We start from the raw sequence: 27,327 nt of genomic DNA on the forward strand, positions 1-27,327 counted from the left end.
AAACCAGAAGCTTAGGAATGACTCATTTACAACCAGGACATAATGCTGGGGTTTGTGATCATTATTCACGTCCACACATGTTCTAAGCAGGCTATAGCACGAGAGAAAAGTGTTTCGTAAAAAAATACAATATGGTTAGCAGCTCAGTTTACAGTCACTCAGTGTGGCAAGCTGTACAACACAGTCGATCATTACACATTTAAAATGACCACAAGAGCTAAAGGGACCTCACCTTTCTGACATGATGCGGTTTAAAACAAAACAAAAAAAAATACAACCTGAAATCTGAAAGAAGCCAGATTTAGACAAGCTTTAGGTTTTGTACTTTGTATTAACAGGTTGAGTTGCAGGGAATTTGACCCCACATAAGCGGTCGTTACAGATATTTACACTGTTGCGAGACAAGAGACAAAGTGCTTTATCTCCAGATAATTTCACTGTGAATTTATTTTTATTCTTGTTTTAAAAGCTTGGATTAATCCAGAAGAATCAGACTCGCAGGCTTTCGAATCTAAATAAACTTTGCAAAAATGAAGAGATATAAGCTTAAGCTTCCCTCCTTACTTGGGACTGATATGCTGAAGGATTAATCATCTCTGTTCCATCTGCAAAAATATTAGTGACTGAAAATATTATAAGCTAAATGTAGAGTTGCTAATGCTGCTGTATTGCAATATTATCACTTTCACATCACTTTCAGACTTTTATTTTAAATTCAACTCCACCCATTCTTGAAATAAATTCCTCCCTTCCACAGTGAAATCTGCATTCACTTCACTATTAAACTCATACTGTATAGTTTATGCACTCATTTATAGACGCCACCATCTAGTGGAACATGATCCCCAGGTTTATTATTGTGCATAATATAGAAATTAAGTAAAGACATGAAATACTAATGAAATATTTCTTATAAGAAAGGAAAAGCTTGTGAAAATCATCCACTTCTCTAAAGTATCCAATCGCTCGCCTCTGCCACATAAAGATAAAGTTACAATTTCGAGTAGGTCTCATTCATGTGAGTAATATGAGCCACAATGTAAATCAGCTGGTCCACAGAAAAAAATAAACAAAATCTCACCATACAACTTTTTAAATTATCAGAGCGCACGGTGCTCCAGTGTTATCTATGGTCATGTATTTGCACTACAGTAACGCCACATCTTTCAGATACAATCTTCTGCTTACATCTTGTGTTATTATTATTATTATTATGACACAAACTACTGTTGTGTAAAAGTGTCCATCTGCATTATTTCCAGATAAATGTGATTATAAACAGATAAATGTGCGCAAATGGAGTTATAGAAGAAAGAAAAATACATTTTGGGCATATAGTGACAGTCTAAGTGGATTAAGCTTGATGACGCATACAGCAGAGAGAGAGAGGGAGGGAGGGAGGGAGGGAGGGAGGGAGAGAGAGAGAGAGAGAGAGACCCTCTCTCTCCTTCTGTCTCATTCTTTCTCTCTCTCATTGTGTCTCATTCTCTCTCTCTCATTCTGTCTCTCATTCTGTGTCTGACTGTTGTTCAACAGCTGAACTAGTTCTATCTTGTCCAGTAAAACATTTCCACAGGTAACATTCAGGCAGCACTGAGCAAAGCCTGAGGATTCATGGCCATGAGAGACTGTAGAGCTCAGTTGTGAAATAGCGGGCGTGACTGGGGCACAGACAGTAGTAACCATGTTCTCTTTTGGCAGTCGGTGATGGGGACAGGATGATGTCATAACCTGAAATGAATGTCTGGTTGTACTTTGGTACTGCATCAGTTCTGTGCAAATAAATGAAGCTGGGAAAATTTTGACCATAAAACAAAATCAACTGAAACATAAAGCCACTTCAGAAAACTCCAGCACAAATTACAGTTTGTGCTTTGTATCATGTAGTTAGCGTTTCAGATGAAAACAGCCCAGAGCGTATATATAATCTGTCAAAGAATACATTCTGTCTAACTATTAATAGAGCTTCTGGAAGTAATAATCGTGCAGTGCTTCATTCGCCTTGCCTCACAGTTGACCTCTGAACAGTTAAGCTTAAAAAGATGGACGCCTCCAATATCTGTGGTGGTAGCAAGGAGCTAACTGTGGTGACTGATATATTCTCATCAAAGCTGCAGATTTAACAACTCAATATATCTGTGAAGATTCTCAGTCATTCACATGTGATTATCTAGTAGTTGAGTCATTTCACCTGGACTTAGGTGGATCGAACGTTTCACTACTCATTGACATGACTCAACTTCCAGATAACTGAATACTTCTGTATTTTGACTGATCTAAAGCACTAAAAGAACACACATGTACAGGATATTTCATTTAACACCACTTTGTTTACTGTAGATCCCATGAGCAGCCAATGGTCCAATGTTGATTTGACATCAGTTGCTGAACTCACAGTTAAGGAAACCATTTCAAGTGGAGGGGAGATTTTTTCCTGCTCATTAGGAGTTAGTGTGAAACATTCTGAGAATTGTGCATTCTCTCACACCCCCAACACACACACACACACACACACACACACACACACACACACACACACACACACACACACACACACACACACACACACACACACACACACACCGAACACACACACACACACACACCGAACACACACACACACACACACACACACACACACACACACACACACACAACCTACCCCCACTCGCTGCTTTGTCCCCTTCTGCCTCTCTGTGTGGTGACAGTCCTCTTCTGCTCCAGACCCTTTCTCACACACATCCTGGCTCTGACCCCCAAAACCTTGAACTCTAAGAGCAATTGAAATAAGACACTGACTAGATGGAAAAAGAATCTCAAGCCTTTCTCTCTCTTTCTTTCTAAAAGCAATGACCTCGGGACTCCGGGTCAAACAATTGGCACAAAATTTCCATGCAAAAAGCCTCTTTTTTCCCAGACAAGTGCCACAATTCAAATGTCCAAAACAATCAGGGTGATCGACAACAGAGCAAATCTGATGACAGTATGCAAGTTTTGCAAACTGTGCCAAATTATTACAAACAAAAACTCCTGACCTAAATAGTTTACTAGAAGCTCTGGAAGCTTTTCTGTTTAAAAAAAAAAGTCCATTCAAAGAAAACACTTGTTACTGCTTGTGTGGTGTTCTAGGTTTTCACCAACCAGTATAATCAGCTTATGATCTTAAATCTTACAGGAGCGAAATCTTTACAGGTGCCAGCATTTCGCCTGATTTATTGCACATTCACGCCAGCAAAAAAGGCATAAGCTTGGTCAGCTGACAGAAAAAGAAAATGAAGAACTGAAAGTGGGTTGGGATTGCCCAGACCTACGTGTGAAATTCAAATCTGATGAGTTATAAACACCAAGGCTGGCTCTCCTTTCATCTTTGAGATTTAATTTATGTACGAACAAACACATATACAACGACGACAAATTCACACAAAGTGTCCTTTCATCACACTGCTAAAAATCACTGACAAAGCCGCAGCACTCGTGCCAGTGTCTGACTGACCACAGTGCGCTATACTTATCCCATAAAAACTCTTGGCTTTGCTGTTTTTTCTCTCTCTTATGTTGCCACTCTACATTTATGTCCCAAGTTTAACTGGGGAATATCCTGTGTGTATGGGCGTCCACGCCAGCCTCTTACTGATACCATTATAATTGCTTCCTTATTGCAGTCACACTCTCATGTTACAGATACCCTTATAAATGTAGAAACTGAGCACTGGTCAGAATTCGGGTATCAGCCGTGAGTTTAAGATTTAGTCTTGTTGTTGGGGAAAAAAAAAACTAACTGAGCAACTTGTAAAAATAATAAACAATAATTCTCACGCAGCTACGGAACCAATCATTAGCTTACTAAGGATATTAATGAGCAGGTGTAGACAGTCTCTCTCTCAGTCTCTCTCTCTCAGTCTCTCTCTCTCAGTCTCTCTCTCTCAGTCTCTCTCTCTCAGTCTCTCTCTCTCAGTCTCTCTCTCAGTCTCTCTCTCTAGAATTTTCCAAGTTCTACATAACACAAAAACACACTTCAGTAGAGAACACAAACTTCATGAGTGTGTTAGAAAGAGAGAGAGAGAGAGAGAGAGAGAGAGGACTGTGATTTGTTGTTTAATCCTTTGATTAAACTGCTCTGATAAGCATAGATTTGTTAAATATCCCTAAAGTCTTTTTCCAGTAAAGACATGAAAAGCAAAAAGAAAATCCTGCATATGTCTATTCATGTGAGTGTGTGAGCAACAAAGAAAGAAAGAGACAGAATAAAAGAAAGTGAGCAAACATGCCACTGTCGGTTATCATCTAAAACAATGAAATAAAGCAGACAAATTAAGTCTCTTCTCAAAAAGATGCTTTTAGGAAGTTTACCAGCCAACCAAACTCCTAAAAGTGTTCAGTGTTTTGGTGAAGACGGCAGCCCAACCATCCATCCTGCCCAAAAACCCTGCCAGGCCACAAACTTGGATTTAATTACAAAGTCCAAAAAGGAACAGAAAAGGCAGGAGGAGGAGCACCGAGGTATTTTCTGTCTAAATGAACAAAAACAAAGCGGGAGGCACACAACACGATGACAAAGCTCGCTCCAATTCCACAACTCGTCAGTCATCAGGGGAAGCACTGGCGTTACATCTTTGCTCCAATTCAATCAGAATCACTTCAACAATCAGAGACATCAACTCGCCATGGTGGCTGCACGTCTGCTCTACATCAGGGCTTTAACAAAACACTGACTTGCTCATGAACTTGTTTTGGATAGTTTGGCAGTTTGTTATCTTTAACCAACACAGGGGCATTGTGTATGACAGACTCCGACTCTAATCAAGAACAAACATCAGGATGCGGTTCATCTGAACTGTTGTGAAATAAAGACTTACAACTAAATCATCCCTGAGTTTGGAGCTGAAAATGAGAGTTACGTTGGACAGAGTTACACAGGACAAACATTTTCTTCACCATTATCTTCAAAGGGCCATTAGGCATGATTTGGCAAGTTCACAAGACTCTGCTCCAAGGACTTGCTTCATGGTGTCTCATAGCAATAGCAAGCTTGGTTATTCATGACAAAACTTTCAAGTGCACACTTTCAGCTGCCTGAAAGCCAGGTTATAACACGTCAAACACAACAAATTCATCTCATTCTGATTTATGAGAACGTGCTTTGTTCTGTTTGAGTCTTAATGCTTTGACATTAGCGGTGTTTGCCTTTTAAGCTCCAGTACATACAGCTGCTTTAAGGATAAATAACAACACTATGAAAATAAAATTCGGTTGCTAACGCTGTGCTTTACTCCTTACTATGCAGCAGCTAATTCTGCATTCCAGCCTCACCCCCATCACCCCTATTCGTGAGAATTAACAAGCAACACTGGGAGCTTGCTGATTTCAATCGTAGTTTTTTTCTTTCTGAACAGACTGAAATGTGGGGCAGTGAACAGTGCAGGGAAGTGTCTGTAAAATAACTGGCCAGACATCCGTCCAAACACAAACAATGAACTAGAACCCAATATACTCTAACACACCATAAACCTGTGCTGAGGCAAAGTAAGAAGTAGAAAATAAGACTCATAATGTCACTTATAAAGATTACAATAAACTTCAGTGACTCATTGTACTTTATGCCAAATATTTGTGCATCAGATCTTTCTCTCCCATTCTCCATGCTGAATTTCAGTGAGCTGATGACAGCAGACAGAGTTCTGCTCCTAGATGTGATCTGGGTCACGCTGCTATATTGATCATTCCCTAAACCACAGTGATCAATAAGTACAGATTTACACACTCTGGTTTAGATAATAAAATCAAATTACTCTGGACTAATATAAATAAGGAATATTGCAGGATATTACTTGTGTAGAATTGTAGGTTCTCCAATACCAAGAAATGTTCCTGCTCTGGAACAGGTTGCATCCAATGGTTCAGGAACTGAACGTAGTTCAACTGATCAAATGTGACCTTCACAGGATGACTGCTAATCTCATACGCTATCATTATCATTTTACATTTAGGGATAGCTTGTTTTACAATAGAATTGGCAGCAGAAAATGCAGTGCATTCATTAATACTTTTACAAAATAAAGCAAGAACATGGACTGTATCCAGTGGCAGCAGTAGGGAGAATCATGTTTATCACCTCCAGGTTAAAAAAAGAAAAGAAAACAAAAAGAAAAAGCTGTATATCCATCATCCACCCCGCCCATCAGCTTTGATTATGTCATCACTGTGTATGTAGTGTCACATATTTTAAATTCATAATATTGTGATAGACAAATCAGTGTGACTGTAAATCATGTGAGACCACAATGAAGAAATGTGGATTAGTAACATTTATTTTACGTAATCTGTAGGTAGTGACGGTTTCTAAAGGAGGAGGCTGTGCTGTCACAGGCCCTGACTTGTCCATCAATCGTATCATTGGGTGTGTATTAAAATGCAAACCTTAACCATGATTGTGTCCCAAATTATCCAATTAACCACATTTTCAAACAGCATCATTGGTCATATTTACACAATTAGATATGCTACAAATGATAACTCCTCCATCATACACACAAACAAAAACTATAGGTCCTCTGCCCAAGATCAGCATCCTGACGAGTCTGCTGTTCATCCACTACAAACAGAAATTGATTGAAAAAATCTCTTGCGTTTCTTTGTGGGTTTGATGTTTTTCCACAATACCAGAATATACTCAAAGAAATATGACTCAATGAAGGAAACGTAGTGACTGCAATATAAAAACAATAAATTTGCCAGTAGCCTGTGTGTGTGTGTCAAATAAGTGTGTGTTTTTATATCTGGAAGCCACTGCTTAACATTTTTGGGTTAACCCCTGAACTGGAGGAATGTGCCAAAGCCACACACTGAGCACGCATGCCTGCACATATCAAAGAATTAACACAACACACAGGCAGAGAGACAGCGAGGACATGAAAGAGAGGAAAAGCACTCTGCTTTAGATGTGCTGGGAGAGACAGAAAGTTGGGAAGGGGTGAAAAGAGGAAAGAGAGAAAAAACTGCAAGTGAAGAGACTTCGTTTTTCTGCTTGCACAGTTTTCACTTTAGACTGTGTGTGTGTCCTGCTGCAGAATTTACTGTAATCCTACAGCTGGTTCACATCAAATCATCAGTGTTTTACACATCCTCTGTGCTCCTTAGTATGCTCACAAGTGTGTGTGTGTGTATGTGTGTGTGAGTGAGTGAGAGAAAGACAGAGAGTGAGACAGATTGCGTGTGTGCGCATGTGCGTGTGTGTGAGAGAGAGACAGAAAGTGAGACAGATTGTGTGTGTGTGTGTGTGTGTGTGTGTGTGTGTGAGAGAGAGAGAGTAGACTACTGTTGGTGTTCAACACATGGCCTTTTATGAGTGCCATTATGAATGAACAACCGTTGACGATAAAAAAAATTTAAATGCAGTAACTGTGTGGCTTAAAACAGTCCAATTGAAAGAGGATTGCAGAACAATGATTTCTCTTTCTAAGAAAAGCCCAATCTCTCTGGCTCTTAAATACTAATCGCAATACAAATACCTAACCAAAAACCAAAAGCATGTCAATCTCCATAGCAACCAACCACACAAAATGACACTGTAATGACTGTAAATTTATATTCATTTACTAAAATCTGATAATTGCTTGTTTATTCCTGTTTATAAGTAAGCTATATCAGAGAACATTTCCCATTACAGATTTCAACACTCTATACGTAGTTACTACTAAGAGACGAATCCGTACTCTCGTGTTATTATGATGGCTGGCAGAAGATAAACCTTATTTTCCAAATCACAAAACTAGTCAGTCAAGTAGAACATCAAATATAAGGACTAAGGAGCAAAGCCGTGCTGAGGAAAGGTTGAACTCGGAGCCGTCCTCCACACACAGCCCCACGGTGACGAGTGACAGCTTCATAAAAGCAACAGATGGCGAACTGCCAAAGCCCTCGGCGGCTGATCGAACCCTGCACAAGCTCCGTCCCCACCGGAAGGGTTGTGTTATAGAGCTACTCAAACACCACAATAGGCTCCTCGAAAAATAATGGCAGACCTGAGTGTGCAGATCTACACAATAAAGCCACAGATTATGTTCTGTATTGCTCAGTGTTGATCCAAAGAAAATACTTGGTTGTGTACGTTTATGCATTTTATCACTATAATTATATACCAATGTGCAGATTCTTTTTTTTTTCTCCACAATGAAATAGTCCAAAAGAGATATTCATCTTAAATGATCGGTGCAGCGATTTTAAAATCTCTAATATGAGAGATAACATTGAAAGATAATATAAAAGTGACTTTTCCTGTCTCTGCCATCTCCACCCAGTCGCACCCTGTCGGCTCGGTCTGTCCCTCTCCGTCAATTAATGAATGCGTGACTTGCCTAACATTAGTCAAACACAAACAGACACACACACATGTTTATCTATAATCTAAATAAATGGCTAAATGGTCAAAAAACCTGTACACACATTATGACCCAAAGACAATCAATACAATCAAATTTGACGCTTTATAAATTAAGTTAATAATCACGATGAATTAAAAAGCACATTTTTTGACCAATGCTCTTCCGGGTTCTCCTGCTCATCAGTTAAAATGCCAGCCAGGTCTGTATGTGGACATTAAACAATTTGGTTTATAAAAAGATTATTCTGAAATGTGCTGCATTTTTTAAACTGTTTACTGCATGAATTACCTAAAAATCCACCATCCAGCTGTGTTGTTGTGATATCCATATTTCATGATGGCATGTGCTATTATTAATATTCTAACTAATATTCTTAATGCTGAAATGGTGGAAATACCTAGTTGAAATTTCCTGTGTCCTTTAGTCGAGCAATTCTGGATGATTCTGGGTGAAATTGTTTACTGCTATATTTTAAAAAGGAAGAACCAAAAGATAAATTAGGAATATGCCAAAAAGTATGCATAGTAAATATTTACAAGTTTCTACAAATGTCCATTAAACATGTGTAATTCAGTAGGAGTCTGACCTGGTACAATGTGAAGTAACTCTCATGAGATGGTTAATACCATTTTAAATGCAGTTAGAGGGGAGTTGAACAGCCAAGTGAAACAATGATTGTACTCCTTCACCTGTCCTTCGGGAAAATTTCAGGAGGAATAATTTGCCTATAAAGAAAACCTTCATTGTTTATGAGCTGCAGCTTTACACCAGCCTTCTGCAGCTTAATACAGGAATTAAACTTCGAATGCTAATCACCCCAAAGGATCCATTCAGCTTCACACTGAGTCAGTGAACAAAATCACTGCCGAATAAAACAGCAAGAGGTCCCACCCGTACTTACCTCTTGGGGGAGTGTGTGTGTGTGTGTGTGTGTGTGTGTGTGTGTGTGTGTGTGTGTGTGTGTGTGTGTGTGTGTGTGTGTGTGTGTGTGTGAATGAGCAAGCAGAGACAGGATCAAGGACACCTGCTAGCCTCAGGACAGTCTTTCCCCCCCCCCCCCCCCACACACACACACATACACATACACACACACACACACACACACACACACACAGTTGAAGTTTCATGGAAGGAATGTTAATACACAGTCAGATAACTTGCGCTGCATAGCTGGGAGTTGAGAGATGTGTAGAGACTAATGGGGCTTAAAAAGGAAAAAAAATGAGAAAAAAAAAACTGTACACTGTACTGTAAATAAATGATGAGGCTCTATTTTGCTGCATTAGTGCACATGGCAATGATGTAAGCTGTTCCTTTTTTACTGGACAAAATAACATTTTGAATGAGACATTATTAACTCCAACAAGTCTTGTTCATACTAATACACTAATACACTCTGACCCTGTTATACATCACAAAACACTCTGTAGCCCATCTCAACAAATTACAGATTAACATTCATCATTTATAGACATCTGCTTTCACCAAACTTGCAGCGCTAATGCGAATTTCCACCATATGGTGAAGTACAACACTTTACCCATAATCCTCCACATGGGCACAACGTGATGGTGCTGCTCTAGAAGGTTATCCTCATGTTTACGTTTGATCAGTTGACAGACACTATTACAGCTCATCAGCTCAATCATACCCTCAGAAGCATTACCTAAGCCAATCAGACAAATCTCCTTTATTTTCAGGGCATTACTATTTCTCCGTTCCTCCATAGAGATGCAGTTTGTAAGTAGCGACCAGTTTATTCCATCATAATAAACCCTTTCCACCTCATATAGCCTGGAAAGGTCAACCAAAGACTTGCATTTCTACTGTACTCATATACAACAAACCTGTACTCAATAGAAAGCTGTATGTATAAACAAACAAACAAACAAACAAACAAATATAAAATAGAAAGCTAAACCAACATGAGAAACATCACAGAGCAATACAAACAAAGTGTAAAAGGTGGGTAAAAAGCAGGAATATATTCTGGATTATAGAAATTCTCCATAATAGAATTTATAGGGGGGGCACGGTGGCTTAGTGGGTAACACGTTCGCCTCACACCTCCAGGGTCGGGGTTCGATTCCCGCCTCCGCCTTGTGTGTGTGGAGTTTGCATGTTCTCCCCGTGCCTCGGGGGTTTCCTCCGGGTACTCCGGTTTCCTCCCCCAGTCCAAAGACATGCATGGTAGGTTGATTGGCATCTCTGGAAAATTGTTTGGCATCTCTGGAAAATTGTCCGTAGTGTGTGAATGCGTGAGTGAATGAGAGTGTGTGTGTGTGCCCTGCGATGGGTTGGCACTCCGTCCAGGGTGTATCCTGCCTTGATGCCCGATGATGCCTGAGATAAGCACAGGCTCCCCGTGACCCGAGGTAGTTCGGATAAAGTGGTAGAAAATGAGTGAGAGTGAGAGAAATGAGAGAGTTTATACATTTGTCTCAAGTACAAAAATGCTCACCCTGTCAGGGGAAGCTGGAGGGATTAAATAACAATCGTGCCCCAGCGTCCTCTCACTAGGTAGAGGGAATGCCCTAGTCTCTCTCTTCTCACAACCACAGCCAATCGTGGAGGTCTGTGAACTCATGTATGCGGAAGAGAGCAGACACTTACGCTGCCCTGTGGCACCACATGGCAAGCAGGTCAATAAGATTCGTTGTCTGGCTTCACATATCTCAGAGAAAATAGGTGCTTCAGTCATGTGTTAAAGAGGTGAGCCAGCAGGTAGGAATCACCAAAACAAAAAAAACAGATAAATAACATTATTTACAAACTCGTCTAGAAGAATTTCACCATGTCCTCACACCTTCCCCTCCAGCCTGCTCATAAACACTGGAATAACAGATTAAAGTATGTAGCAAGCAGGTAGTGTGGAAATAGAATTAGGTGAAAAAGCACACAGAGAGACATTACGTCTGCAGAATGAAGTGAACATTCCACAGAAAAAGTGACATAAATCTAACAACTCACATAAATACTAAATGGCAGCCTATTTTCATGATGTGAAAAACATTCCATGACATTTCTAAGGAACACACATTATTTAACAGGACTGTGTGTGTGTGTGTGTGTGTGTGTGTGTGTGTGTGTGTGTGTGTGTGTGTGTGTGTGTTCTCTAAATCTTCCCACTAAAGGCAAGAGGACTGAACAGAGGCCCTCACAGCATGAGATGGCTCCCTGGCCAACTAGAGTCCTACCAGAGCTTGGCAACAACTGGCAAAGGAGTTGCTAGGAAACCCCCTAACTACACATACAGATCAATTGTGTTTTAATGCCCTAAAGAATTTAAAACATGGTATAAACAAATATCGACAAACAGCAATTTTGAGAAAGGTTTGCAACAAATACGATAAAGGAGATGGAAAAACTGGTCCCACACGCAGGCAGGCACGCACGCATGCACACCAACTGTCAATCGGATGGCACAGAACAGAGCCGACATGTCGGATTACAAATCCATGTACGCTCTGTAGTGGAGTACAACGCACAAGTGAAAGCTGCTCTACTGCATATGCCACTGAGTTAAACTCTATGTATCTGAGGTAATCTTTAAGTGTGATCTGTGCATGAAAGTTACATATCACGCCAGAGACATGGTACATGTATAAGGCCCTAAAGCCAAAGCAAGAAACTTTTTAGCAGTCTGGTCCTACATTCATCCTTTCTTCTCTATGGAAACTCCTTTTCCCAGGACACAAGGACCCTGAGGGTGAGTGTATGTGTGTGTGTGAGTGTGTGTGTGTGTGTGTGTGTAAATGAAAAAGGGGGAAGGGTAGGGAGGTTCACAGTGACTGCCCCATTGGTAGCTGCTGAATAGACCCAAGCGTTGAAAAAGTACAAACAGATAGTGGGATTGAAGGGAAACAAGGTGTGTGAGTGTGTATGTGTACAAAGTGAAGAAAGCTTGAGTGAGCAAGCAAAAGCAGACAGTGAGGAAATGACTGAAAAATAAATTACCATACGTGCCATTACCTTTAAGAGAAGAACAAAATTCTTCCAACAGACAACAGAACAAAACAAGGTTCATTACAAAACCACAGCATTGATCCTGTTAAGACATGTCTGTGTGGTGAAAAAGAAATGTCGCTGATCCATTAAATCCAACTGATGATTGTAAAACATCATACAAATCAGGTAAGAAATGCAAACATGACCAGAAGTCTCAGCTGGCTGCTCAAGTACATGCAAAACGTGTCCAAAGCTGAGAACCAAAGAGACCTTGATTTCCCACAATTTCACCACGTCTGCATAATCCAGTGTACCTTCCTGCTTGCACACACACGCACACACACACCTCAACAGCTATGCTCCCACTGTCTGCCAGTAGAGATCTACAATCATCCTCCGTCCTCTTCCTCTGCCTTCCTTCCCTCTCTCTCTCTCTTTTCTTATTCGCTGGCCTTTTCAACCTCCACTCCAACAAGAACACAAAGGAGACTGGACAGCTTTTTCCTTGCCCCCTGCAGAGAGGGGTACCCAGGAGGGAGTAACATACACTGGTGTATCCTGCAAGTCTCTCAGCAATATGAGCGACATGCACAGTGAGCATGAACACGCAAGAACGCACATCAAACACACACACCCAAAGTCCTGCGGAAATCTGAGGTCTAATGGGAAACAGGAGAGAGTGAAAAGAGGGGAGGAGGCAGCACAAGGTAGAACAAGGTGCTATTCTGAAGCTATCGACCAGCAGGGGTGAAGAATATCGGATTCTTTGCTCCGACACACATCTTTTTCGAACTGCGGCTAATGCTGCTTTAGAAGGCAGATTAACCCACTCAGCGGAAAGTGCTATCTGCTCCCTCCCACATTCATGAGCTCAGAGACACCCAGGATTGCTCAGTGTGTCACTGTGATTGACAGGCAAAAGAGTGTGCCATTGACAGGATCTCCATTAGGATTTGTAACATCGTTTTTCAACATTTCCTGATTACAATTACATTTACAAACTCACATTAAGGAGCTACGGTGAAGATGTAAAATTGTAAAATCATTCAAACACCTGTGCACATAGCTAATCAGTGTGAAACTGGAAAGTAGTATTTACTGATTCATTATGGTGGGAGCAAGATGCTTTGATTGACGTGGAATTAGATATAAAAAATAAGACTACATAAGAATTTATATGTTTGATATCGAAACGTTTAAAAAAATTCACATCACATAACATTTACTGAAAAAAAAGTACATTTGTAAAAAAAAAAAAAAAATTACATTTTTTTCCAAAAAAAAGTTGATTGGCTCTCATTTCTCCCTAAGTCTTTTCTTATCTTTCTTTTCTCTCACTTTGACAACTTAAAGAGTTTAGAAGCTCACACTGCTGCACTTAAAATGCTTTTTGCAGTTTGCAGGGTTTTTACTGCTTGCCAGATTGCCCTGGTAACCATCCCATAATGGCAAGACCTTTCATTCTTTCAAAGTATATGGCAACAAGAGCCTGTGGATTTACGGGACACGATTCCTGAAATTAGTGCAGAGTTGTGGAGAGACTATACAAAGTGATTCTTTTATGCGTCTCGTATAGATGTGATAACTCGCACAAGATGTAGATAAACCAACAAGGCTACTTCTCATTCTTGCATTTAAATTTGGTGTGCATTTGCTCTTTAATAATAATAATAATAATAATAATAATAATAATAATAATAATAATAATAATAATAATAACAAACAGTGGGTTTAATATAGAGAAAACTAAGCAGACTCATTAAAAACGCTTAAAAGTGCCATGCTTCATATCTCTCCTCCTGTGACTCCAACATTGTGGTCTCCTGTGACTCCAACCTAATGAGAGAAAAAGGCAGACAGAACTCTTACAACAACTCTCTTCTTTCCCATTAGTGCATGGATGTTAATTAACCTGTGCCTAGCTGCTAACCTCTGATCATAACGGAGCCGAATAACTGCTGCAGTGGTAGTCAGCTTGTGTACACTGAGCACTGGTTTAGCCTCAGATAAGCAAAAAGGAACATTTTTAGTCATACGCTTTAGTTTTCTGGTTCTGAAAGAAAAGTACATTATTTAGTCTATTAGCAACCAAATGAGGAAGCGGTTCCTTTCTGATTCTTGTTCCTCTAAAGTTTTCTTCCTCATATCATCTCAGAAAGTTTTTCCTTGCCACCGTCACCTCTGGCTTGCTCAATAGGGATAGATGTTAGAGATAAATAGTAAATTTATGTTAAATTAAAAAAAGAAAAATAGATCCTTTACAAAAACAGAGAGAATCCAATGAAATATAGTCAAATACTGTCAAATATATGACATAACTAGCCTAGCTGCCTGAGACACACAGACTGCATGTTTGGTTTGCTATTTATTTATTTATTTATTTATTTATTTATATTTAATTCATAGTTGCACAAGAAGTAGGTGTAGCAGGGAGTAAATAGCAGGTTTCTGAGAGAGCAGTTATTAACCTCTTCTCCCTCATCTGTTGACCAAGAAACAAAACTCCATTTTGACTTTTGCAAAGTAAAGTTGATTCTTGATATGAATATTTAAAAGTATAACATGCTTCAAATGTTTCATGATGGAGTGAAGTTCTACTTGCTATCTACAAACATCAGCCAACTTTGCATTCTGGTCATAGTTTTAAAAAAAATAGGGTTACTATTTGAATAAATGAACTACCAATTACAGTCTTCTTAAAAATTAGCACCATGCTGGATGGGGGGTGTAAAAGTTGACCAAACCAGAGCAAAATACTGAACACAACTTTGTGGTGGCCATCAATGACTTTATGAGGAGAGGATTAAACCTTCATCTACACAGATTCCCATGGAATTTATCTAGTCACAGATTTATATTAGTCCACTTTAATTGGTTTAATTTGCTTGTGGGACTTAAATTTTAATTAAATTAAAATTATCCTCCAAGTTTCCAGGCAACTAAACCATTAAGCTGGATGAGGACCTTGGGACTTTTTCCAGGGTGTCTGTACGTTGTTCAACAGTGCATGCATCAAAAGCTGGATAAGAAGGCCAGACGGTTCAAAAGCTGGTTGATTCCATGTGAAAACCATGAAGCTGACAACGCTGTAGATCATGCAGCATTCTGATGCTGTCAGGGACACATACGGACCTGCCACTATTCACACAACAAAGTTCATGTAACTACATGTGTCCCAAAGCACCTCTAAATGTGACCTGAATAATTGGATTAACTACACCTGCACTTTCTGCAGTCCACCTTTGAGCTGTTCAACTGAGAGCAATGTTAGTAGTGTGTGAACAAGACCAGAGAGGGAAAAAAGAGGGAGGGAGAAAGCTGAGTGGTACGAAGCAGATCATGTTACAGAGCAGACACAGGTGTCCAGAGTAACTGTGAACATTTTTCCTATGTATTGCCAATATACATGTAACACACACACACACATCAGGACACAACACTGAGAATACTCAACACACTTTTTGCTCCATCAGCTCACCAGAGTAGATTTTAGATTCCTGTATGAAACAGTGCCGTAAATAAACTGATAGATACTATAAGACACGTGTCAGATTCGCACTGAAGTGACTAAACAGTCGTGTTTTGAGCGATGTTTAGATTGGAAGGATCACCTTCAGAGATTATTGTGTTCAACAGTTCCAGCCAAATCCAACCCTAACAGTTCCAGCTAAATTCTTGAGAATGGGCAGAATCACAGTTGATCTCTAGATCATTTACTTGTCTGCTTGCTGACAAACGCTTCACCACAGACTCCACAAACCATGGCTGAATCGTATAACTTACATAGTAGTAACACAGCAGTTTGAATGTTCCATGTCAGTATTTCTTATTATTAGAATAGGAAGGATTCTTTCATCTGAGAGCCGGTGAGAACACACGCTAATGATCACTACTAACATGTAAATGATCACAGTATGCAAAAAATATGAATCTAAAAAAACAACAGGCTTTATCCTGAAAGCTTCCCCAGAGCACTTAGGTCTAAATTCAGTCCTTCCTCTCCCCATGGCACTGCCTTGATAATTAAATATTTGGATTCAAATCACACTGCCTTCTGCATTGAAAGCAAGGAGAGCCTCATTCAGTCCTCAACAAGTGGCCTTCAGTTCACCGACAGTGAAAAATGGTGTTCGGTCTGATAACACATGGCAGTCGTTAGACACTCATGTATATTTATGGCAACGCCGAAAATGTATGCCATGAACAATTGAACATGAAAACATAAAAACAAAACTGCTTTTTGTTTTGCTTATATACTTCTGCTCTAGTGACTTCCAAAAAAAAAGTCCAACTAAGGTTTGTATTAAAGGTGACAAGCAAAACTGCTGCTTTACTGAAGCATGTTTTGGGATGAAGATTTCTCTACACAAAATACTGAATGTTTTTTCTGGAGCTACACATTAGAGCGAACTAGTAGTGTAGTGAACTCACACACACACACACACACACACACACACACACACACACACACACACACACACACACACAAACACACACACACACACACACACACACACACACACTATTCTTAGCTTGTGAAGCACTTCTTCCATGTTGGGCTTAGCTGAAAAGTGAAAAAGACCCCCTATTTGTCCAAATTTTTTGTTATGGCAGTCTTATAGGCTTACGTTTAGTTCAGAGGTCAGAACAGGTCAGGCCTTGATCGGTCGAACGGTAAATGTATAATGGAGTCATTTATAGTGGGGGTTAAAGGTCATTTAACAAGTCAAGTTCGCTTTCCCATTCTCATATTCGGACGTTGTCCAGGAGTCAGGAGTGTACAAACCTGAGGCTGAATGTGATTTTGAGGCTCAACATACAGTACTCACATGTAGGCTTCATAGAAAAAATTTAAGAGTTTAAGAACATCAACAAAAAAATAATGACCCTAAACTCAAAACACCTATCACATTACATTCTTTAAACACTGGGTTTTCCACAGGAATAGTTAAGGGCTCAAAAATTGAAAAAGGGTTTCTGTTATTGAATTTGCCTTATCAGAGAGCGCTGTCAGTGTTCTTCAGAGAACCTTTAAATGGTTCCCTCAGCAGGATTTACATCCCTAAGAGTGTAGTTTGTATTGGACACAGGCACCACTGACTGCATGCACTATTTAAAACACTACCCGAAATAGCAAACATTCTAAATCTCCTGGCTTGCCAGGCAAAAACAAAAACCTCTCTGTCAGTCAGTGAACACAAACACAGACATAACTTCTGGAACAATTGCACATACTGTGTGGACGTTTGTGAAAATGTCCCTCCACTTCTTTCTTTACTACTGAACAGCACAAAGGTTTAATTTATTACCATGATGCTGAGTAAATGTTCACATAACAAATGTTTAGCACATATGAACTACACCTACTTGCAAAAAATGGAACTCTATCCTGTGCACATGAAGCATATCCAATATCTAGAAAAATGAATTATTATTTTTGCTGTTTGGAGACATTGTTGTGCTTTAATTGCATTTACCACAGCTAAAAGGTAACCCCAACAGCTTAAAACATAATGAATTTAATACATTCTAGTAATAAAATCTCCATGCTAATGTACAAGGTGTGTCAGTTCTCACACATTGGCTATTTTTATTTTGCATGCAGCACTTCCTATCAGAAGCTATTTCTTGAATCCAGATGTTTGAATTAACTCAATTGAGCATGGGACAGGAACATGCTAAAATCCAGTGGGCTATTTATTCACCCATTAACCTGGAAAACAAAATGTGGCATCGCATATTTCACATTCACAATGGGAATCTTTGAATTCGATGATGACCCAGATTTGCTCTGATAGGCACAGATCAGATAGTGGACTGAACGCTTTGTGTGTCAATATGCTCTCATTTCATTCCATTACAGATTGGTGGGCACTGGCCTTGGACCAGATGGTTACAGAATTAGAATTTGGTAATATATTAAAAACACATTGCATGACACCCTCAGACAGAATATTATGTTGAAGAAAGTAGCATCCTCTATGAACTCTTTCTCTAGTCATTATTAAACAAACTTCCTTTTCATCTACACTCTTCGTTTGTAAATCTCCCCAAAGGCCTAATTTCACAGTAGAAAAAATACTCCATCCCATCCCCCACTACACACACACACACACACACACACACACACACACACACACACACACACACACACACACACACACACACACACACACACACACACACCATGCAACACTGGAGCTCTTGGTGATAATGCTAATTCCTTCCCCCTCTCCCACCAGTATCTAGGTAATACTGTGCTGTCCAAATACATGGACCCTTATCAGGACAAAGATACTGCAGGGTCAAGTGTTTCCATATTGTCTACTGTAGTAGATGCACTGATATTAAAAAGAAGTTACATCCCAAACCGTATACATGGTACAATTTTAGTTTTCCAATATATAATCCTATACATATATATATATACACATATATATATATATATATATATATATATATATATATATAACTATTATTGGCTGGTAATTCACAATATAAATTGTTACTACAACAATATACGTTTGCAGTGATTAAAGAACTTAAATCATTTTTCATATTCATATTTATATTGTGAAATGCCAGTAAAAGGAAGTATCCTGTTCCCCAAAAGTCTATAGCACTGCAATTAATATATAAATACTGATGCTGGTATCACTATGGTGGAGCGCTATGGTGGAATGCACTCCTGTCTATGTACAAAGAGTGAGTAAAAGTTTATTACTCACTTTTTTTTTAACTACAAGCTTGTTTTTTAGATAGATAGATCGATCGATCTTTATTGTCATTGCATAGTACAAGTACACAGCAACGAAATGCAGTTTGGCATCTACCAGAAGTGCAAAGAGTAGCAATTGTGCAAACAGACAAGTGCAGATAAATATGTAGCATATGTAAAGTATGTGATATACATACTTTTATATATGTAAAAATAGGTACAACATGTAATATATAAGTTATATATGTAAACATATGTACAGTATGTAATACATATATGTATAGTATATAATATATACACACATACTATATATAATACATACTTTATATGTATGTATGTAAAACATATATATAATGTAAACATATGTACAGTAAATAAATATATAGTCTATAGCAGTGCGTAGTCGAGTCGAGTGAAACCGAGATACTTTTAGACAAGGTTATGAAAGCACAAAATGTAAATCCGTGTTTACTATAATGCGTGTGCACAAAGGGTGTGATTACATTAACAACAACAACAACAATAATAATAATAAATAATAATAATAATAAACAAACAAACAAACCCCTTAGCATTATACTGTTTCGGTCACGCCCACTACACGTCAGCACACCTGGTTCATTAAAGAGAACAGTGTGACCCCGACACCGGATATGGCGAGTGCGTAACGGAGCTGAACCAAACTCCGCTTCAATACAAACAGCCCATAAAGTACTAGTCCCATTGTGTTTCCATTTGCCACTTAAGCCATAAATTATGTCAACTGTCCGTAGTGACAGACTAAGAACAGACATACAGCTTGCAATTTACTTTTTTTTTTTACCTGCAAATATCCATTAGCCTTTGAGAGAAAGCGTCCACATCTGGTTTACATCTAAAAGCCAAATGCTGACATTTATTTAACAAAAACAGAAAAGAAAAAGCACTTGTTCAGGAGTCCTTCTAGTTTGGCATCCGTCCATAAACGTATCAACATCTGACTGACAAAAGCTACATAAAAACATGTAACAACAATCAGTGCATTTCTTCTGTAAACAAGCTTTCAAACACACAGGCTCATTAAAATACGGACTAAATTAAAGCTTTGTTTATATTTCAACATTATGCTCAGACATTGACTCACTCACCTTGAGTGTTCTGCAGACAAAGTCCCACTTTAACCAGCTTCACCTTCACCTAACCCGCTAAACCCCACCTGTATGAAGAGTTCACTTTATCCAGTGCGTAATGTGGAGCTTCAACACCCGCGCGCACGTCCCCAGGTTCCTCCGTGGAAGAGTTGAGCTAAACTTGCACTGTTTAAAAAGCTTGTCCTACACGTTCCCTTAACTTGTTTAAAAAACAAGTCTGGAAAAGATTTTTTCATAAGCAAACGAGGAAAAGAACACGGTTCTCACATGGAGCCGGTGAAGGAGCGGCACACACAATCACACATACACACTCACAGTTTCATAGGACCGTGTCATCTCAGAGGGGCTGCCCCCGGTGCATGGAAACTCTTAAAGGGGCAACACTTTCAGATGCATTGACAAGCAGTACATCAGTGGGCCCCACCTGAACGCCTCAATGGAAATGCTAGACTTTTCTTAAAGGGGTAACAAACCTATGAAAAGTCATTATTGATCTAATTTAAGAGACTATAAAAGACAACGAAATAACAAACATCCTTCTTTAATAACACATCAAATTCTGCATTCGAATAAACAATGCAGAAGAAAATTGTATAAATAATTATGAATTATAAGCACTTTTACTTCCCTCCTTCTGGCTCATACACATGCTCTTATTGTATACGATTCAACATAGAAAATTCGGTGTTCTCAATCTTAAAGATTTAATTCAGCCCACCCAGATCTCAGTTCCCACAGTGATCAAAAGCCTGCCTACACACACACACACACACACACACACACACACACACACACACACACACACACACACACACACACACACACACACACTAATTAAAGGGAATACAAACAGAGTTTTAGTGTAAACTAAGGAGGAGCAAGCACAAAGATTAAGCTCTTATATAACAAGATGGACAGAGGGGATACATTTTTAACAAAATTACTATAATACATTTTTGCATAATTAACACCGTTTCTTTAGCTTATTTTCACTCGATTTTCTTTTCTGTTTACACTGAGCGTCATAGGGCTGGGTTTCATCTAAAATGGGATGGGGGTGGGTTAAAGTTATCTGAATGAGGTGGCCTGTCTGTCGGGTTCTGCACAACAGCATTCATGAGGCACCACCAAACACTACTTCTTTCATATAGCTAGGTTTAGCTACACACACATACACACAAAACTATCCCCACCCCCAAGGAACATACACACTTTCTAATATAGGCATTGACAGCATACAGAGGGGAGGCAAAGACGTATAAAAAAAAGCAACGAGATGTGACTCAAAGCAAATGAAGCACAGCAGATGCAAATTACATTATACATTATACAAAGATCACTAAATTTTACAACACGAATCAAATAAATCTATAATTACTTTTCCACTTAGATATTTTTAGCAGTGTTTTCAAACTCTGGTTTCACGAGAACTCTTTAGTACACATTTTTAGCCTTTTATTGTCTCCCATCATATACGAGTCATCTCTCCAGCTATACTACACAACCTCATCAGGTCAAATGAGTGTGCAAAACCAGGAAGATTGTCAAATGTACCATGTTGCTCTAGATAAAGGGCTGTGAAACTCTCTTTAGAAACTCAGGTCTTAGTCGCTCTCTTGTGGCCAAGTGTACACTTACACCCTGGTATAAATCTCAGGGTATCAATGTGTTCTCAACCTTTTCCTTCTATATAAATGAATATGGCATTGATAAAAGCCAACAATAATCCGTTTTGTGATATAATCAGAAAATACACACCCAGCATATACTAGTTATTATATGCGTTCAGCTCAGTCACCGTCATAATAATTTAAAAAAAGGCTATTTTACTATATTGTACTATTCCAGACACGTAATATTTTACTTAATTCGTTCCTGCCATTTTAGAGGCCATGTAAGAAGTTGTTATAAGCGTCCCAGCCTGTCACATGACACATCACCATAAACATTCTACCTGCATATTTCTCCATTCTGGACGTTTACATATTTTTTGTATGGTGGGAAGAGACGAGGGGATACGAGAATGTGACGTCATCCGAATATCCGTGACGCAATTCCCCTCACTGTTCTGACTGTTTTTATATGTCACATGTTGTGGATTTGTTTTTATTTTCACGTGACATCACGTGACATCAGGAGAATACACATGAGGCAGTTCCCCTCATTGTGCTGAGTGCTTTGATATGGCCACAAGTCAATGTTATGGTCGTAGGTCACAAGTCGGAAGTCGTAAATCGTGTGTCGAAATTCGGTTGTCGTTAGTCGGAAGTCGGCCGTCGGAAGTCTTAAGTCGGAAGTCTTAAGTCGGAAGTCGGACGTTTGTAGTCGGAAGTCGGCCGTCGTTAGTCGGAAGTCGGTAGTCGGAAGTGGGAACTCGGAAGTCGGAAATCATAAATTGATGCTTGGGAAGGATAGATATATATTTAAAACCTGCAGGTAAAGTGTAGAGAATGGTCAAAACTCTGAACACACAAACACTAATATTGTTTTAATGTGGATTATTAAATACTACACGTTTGACCCGAGTATTACACCAATTTGTGCCCACATATGTCTTCACTTCACTTTACTTCACCACTTCACTTATAAGACATGTTTCACATGAATAACCATGTGTCAATATACATTGGTATAACCAATAATCTGTATGTGCTAAGTTTAAATAGAAAATATACCCAAATACCCAAAAACCCAAATAGGTAGGAAATCATACACACAAAAGCGACACACTCAGGTGGCTATATATGTATATAAAGAATTCCGTGTATGTGTGAGTAAAGCGCATTCTGATTCTGTGTATGTATGATTAAATTAAGTGCATTCTGATTCTGGTTCTAATTCTGATTCTGGTCTGTATAATAAGGTTATGTGATCAATTCACAACATTAATCATTAAACCACTGTTCAGAGTGACATTATGAACTTCGACATTAACCTGCACAAGTTGAACCACCAGTGGCGTTTGAACCTGCGCAAGGCTCGGGCAGAAGAGCTGCATGATGATTTTGCAAAACTCAGCCAAACTTTTGAGACACTTGTGGCCTGCAAGGACAAAGTCATTAAGGTGGGGAGGTCAAGACATTATAAATAAAAAAGCTTATGTGTTTGAAATTTGTCACTCCAAGCTCTAGTATGTCTAATGGGTATGTGTAATGTTGCAGTTATTGTTGTCTGATCTGAGTGAAGCGGAGCAGCAGTCAGCGCTTGCTCACAGGGCTCATCTCCAGTGTCTGGATCATTTCCTGGAGATACAGAAAAGCCGACTGGCAGCACTAGAGTCACATTGGAACACCAGTGTGAAGGAACTCAGTACTGACTACAGCACAGAGAGGTATACAGACACCTTTTCCATGCACACATATACTTTTTACTTTTTCTCTTATGTTGTACATGTATAGTGTCACTTGAAAGTTTGTGAACCCTTTAGAAATGTCTATATTTATGCATAAATATGCCAAAAAACATCAGCAGAAAGTGAACATAATAAAACAAAGAAGCCAAAAATATTATACTTCTTCATTTAATTATTGTGAAAAATGATCTAGAATTGTCTAGAACCTGTGACTTGCAAAAGTATAGGAACCTTTGATTTGTTCTTTGATCTGTTGTGAGCCCTTGTAAAGCAAGTAACTGTGGATCAGTCCGGTAACTGAGGATCAGTCCTGCACATGTCTTGGAAGGATTATATCTAAGTGTTCAGTACAGAAGAGCTTCAACACTGGGATTTTGCTGGGTGTTCCATGATTTTTCTTTTGGATTAAGGTCAGGACTTTGACTTGTCCATTCCAAAACATTATCTATGTTCCTCATTAATCATTCTTTGGTACACAGACTTGGGTGCTTGGGCTTGTTGTCTTGGTGTATGACCTATTTTCTTTTGAGATGCAGTTTATGAACAGATGTCCTGTGATTTTCCTTTAGAATTCACTGGTATAATTCTGATGGTATAAGGTTCTTATGTTAGAATTTAGTATTTTCCTTTCTCCAAAAATAAGCCTTCTCATTTTAAACCAAAAGGATTTATCATGGTCTCATTCTTCCATTTCTCAAAATGTTCTTTTCCAATAGTCCTCTGGCTTTTCCACATGATCTTTAGCAAATCTTATGGGTAGCAATGTTGTTTTTAGAGAATAGTGGCTTTCTCCTTGCAACTCTGCCTTGCACACCAAGGTTGTTCAGTGTTCACCTGATGGCAGAATTTTACATTAGCCAAAATAAAAGAAACCTTTATTTGCTGAGTAGTTCCTTCCTGACCCAACAAACATATTACATTTCTTGCTTTTGGAGTGATCTTTCTTGGTTGACCACATCTGGGGAGGTTAGCAATTGTCTTAAATTTCCTCCATTTGTACAGAATCTGTCTGACTATAGATTTGTGGAGTCCAAACTCTTGCAAGATGATTTTGTAACCTTTTGATTTTGTAAACTTTTGCTCATTTTGTGATGAGCAACAATAACTATTTTTCTGAAGGTCTCAAAAATCTCCCTTGTTTTTGCCATGATCACCATCCACAAACACGCAGAATGAACATCAGACTTTGATATATCTCTGTTCTTTAAATACAATAGGACAGTCACAGAGCCCTGATAGTCATCCCATTGACTGAAATCAGCGAATTTGAAAGTAAATACTAATCCTAGAGGTTCACATACTTTTGCTTCTCACAGATATATAATATTGGAACATTTTCCTAAATAAAGAATTACCAAGTATAGTATTTGTGTCTACTTAGTTTGATTGGGTTCACCTTGTCTGCTTATGGGACTTGTGTGAAAGTCTGATGATGTTTTGAGTCATATTTATGCAGAACTATAGACATTTCTAAAAGTTTCGCAAACTTTCAAGCGACATTGTATGTGTATTTTGTATATATCAGTAATGTTGCTATAGAATACTGTAAATAAGTACAAACTCAGGACACAGTTTCCAAGAATTACTCATCCATGGCTTTGTAATCATCTTAGATTTAAACTTAGGGTTTATTTTTATTTTGTCTTAAACTACATTTCACAAAGACATCCCTCCGATTAAATAATATATTTTGCATACCTGAGTCTTGACATTCACTTGAGATCAAGTAGTTTTTTCTGGTTAGTTTTATTCAACCTTTCACTGCTCTGACTGTGTTATGATTTGTCAGGGAGAAACTTTTGAAGCTTCATCAGAAGGAGAGTGAATACCTCAATGCAGAAAACCAGGCTTTGAAGCAGCGCTATGATGAAATATACAGTGAAGCCAAACAGGACTATGAGTATACACGTGACTACAACAAAATACAGGTAGTTTGTTCCTCAATGACTTCATGTGTATCCAAATCAGTCTACAGAAAATAGCTGTGGCACTACAAAATGGGACATACTGTATGGAAAACAGGACACAACCCAATAGCTTTAAAAGTGAAAAGCTAAAGTGCATTTGTAAAATTTCTGTAGAAAGAATTGTAGTGATTCAGAGTTTCTTTGATTTGTATTTATTCAGTACGCTGGCATGAAGCATGCAGTAGAAAGCAAAGTGACAGAGCAGCAGCAGCGGCTTCTGGAAGAACAGGAGAAGTACACAAATGACAATGACAAAGAAAACAATGAAGTTTTCGATTTGCAAGAAGCCATCCAGAAAATAGACATGAATGGGAAGCACATTCATAAGCTGCAGGTCAGTGAATGAAAAATACTTAAGGCCAAAATATAGCTTTGTAATTCAGTGAATCTAATGTATTTAAATGAGCCATAGTTGGGTTGAGTAACTGATGCTTTCTATGTGCTTGCAGAACACCATCAGTGCTCTGCGTTCTCATTTGAGCTCCAGTCAGTGGAAAAATGAGGCATCTATCAGTGGGCATCATGAAGATTATGAGCCACTTAAACAGGAAATTCGACATCTCAGAGCCAAGCTCTCTTCTTCCCAGGCAGCTGAAAAAACACAGCTAGCTAATCACACTATATACAGCAATGACACCATTAACAAACTACAGGGTATTATACAAGAGGTATGCACATTTACATTCACCTACTGCTTGTCAGCTTCTTAAAGCAAAGCAGTCAGATTAAACAGGTATCCAGAGTCATATTACATAATACAAAGCTGGATATTGGGCTGATTTTTTACATGGACATCCCTTTTGTTTGTCATCCTCAGAGTGAGACTTTGCTCCATCTGGCTGTTGTGTGCCGCAAGCTTGAAATGGAGCAGGAGAAGGTGCTTCCCTTTTACACGTTATCTTTAAATGCTGAGGAACTGAGTCAAGAGAAAGCACATGCTGTGGAGGTGAGTCTGAAGAGTTAGCACAGATAAAATACACATTTTAACAAAACACATTCATTATTATAATTATTATGAAACAGCACACGTTCATCACATCATCACTCACTCACTAATGTCCAAACTCAACAAACATATTGATTTGAACAGTTGAGTATTTGAAACATTTATATCCAGCTCCGTATATTATATTTTTGACATTTATCCTTTCACTCCTCAAATGTTAGACAATGATGGACTATACAGATCTGGAAAAGTTCTGGAAAAGATATAACAAGATTGTGCTGGAGCGTTTGTGTTTAGAAAGGAAAAAGAATGAAGTAGGATTGGAGAACCAGCACCTGAGGAGTCTTCTTAAGCAGTATCTGGATGGAGTCTCTGTTAGTGACGAGATCCTAGAGCAGGAGAACTCACTGCTCATGTTGTCCAGGCTATCACCCCAAGCCTCTCCAGCTTCAAAAACCCAAAGACGCAAACACAAGCCCGTCATAGAGGCGGCTCATGCGGTGAAGTACACATTGTAAACATAAAGATATAAAAATAAGAAAATAAATGCAAAAGTCTTTCAAGAAGTTTTTTTTTACTTTATAATCACGCGCTTTGGTGTTTTGTGGGACTTAGATAACATTTCTCTATGTCTGTGGAAAAAAATCTATGAGATATCTATCTGAGATATCAGCCAACATTAGTTTGCCTCCTGACTCCCAACAGGGACAGAACATGTTAAGAAAACCTTGTTTGAATGAATTACTTTGCTTTATGTAATTTATAAAAAGCTTAATATAAGGAGGAATTCAGTGACTTCAATCAACGTGTGTGTGTTTGTGTGTGTGTGTGTGTGTGTGTGTGTGTGTGTGTGTGTGTGTGTGTGTGTGTGTGTGTGTGTGTGTG

At 38.9% G+C, this 27,327-nt stretch overlaps 2 protein-coding genes across 8 annotated transcripts in view; one reads left to right on the top strand and one right to left on the bottom strand.

Annotated features, from left to right (window-relative positions):
* Nucleotides 1-20,518, bottom strand: part of plxnb1b (plexin b1b) — a 62,461-nt gene extending 41,943 nt beyond the window's left edge. For 4 of the 7 annotated variants that reach the window (XM_047813544.1, XM_027146261.2, XM_047813537.1 and 1 more), the window contains exon 1: nucleotides 20,175-20,517. The gene's annotated coding sequence lies outside the window, so the exon portion shown is untranslated. Of the gene's footprint in view, nucleotides 1-2,662; nucleotides 2,772-12,353; nucleotides 12,629-20,174 lie in introns of those variants that run through there. The other 3 variants (XM_047813541.1, XM_047813539.1, XM_047813542.1) reach the window with 3 other exon arrangements.
* Nucleotides 20,519-23,026: 2,508 nt separating this feature from the next.
* On the top strand, nucleotides 23,027-27,008 carry LOC113642668 (dynein regulatory complex subunit 2-like). Its single transcript, XM_027146272.2, has 7 exons — nucleotides 23,027-23,241; nucleotides 23,339-23,508; nucleotides 25,319-25,457; nucleotides 25,657-25,830; nucleotides 25,946-26,164; nucleotides 26,314-26,442; nucleotides 26,664-27,008. The coding sequence occupies exons 1-7, from the start codon at nucleotides 23,095-23,097 to the stop codon at nucleotides 26,958-26,960; spliced, it is 1,275 nt and encodes a 424-aa protein (XP_027002073.2). The 5' UTR covers nucleotides 23,027-23,094; the 3' UTR covers nucleotides 26,961-27,008.
* Nucleotides 27,009-27,327: the final 319 nt, after the last annotated feature.

This window comes from Tachysurus fulvidraco, chromosome 5, assembly GCF_022655615.1.
Source record: "Tachysurus fulvidraco isolate hzauxx_2018 chromosome 5, HZAU_PFXX_2.0, whole genome shotgun sequence".
Taxonomy (NCBI): Eukaryota; Metazoa; Chordata; class Actinopteri; order Siluriformes; family Bagridae; genus Tachysurus; species Tachysurus fulvidraco.

Coding starts and splice junctions, on each gene's coding strand:
- LOC113642668 (XM_027146272.2), top strand. CDS start 23,095: ATGAACTTCGACATTAACCTGCACAAGTTGAACCACCAGTGGCGTTTG. Junction 25,458..25,656: donor GTGACTACAACAAAATACAG/GTAGTTTGTTCC, acceptor GTATTTATTCAG/TACGCTGGCATGAAGCATGC. Junction 25,831..25,945: donor AGCACATTCATAAGCTGCAG/GTCAGTGAATGA, acceptor ATGTGCTTGCAG/AACACCATCAGTGCTCTGCG.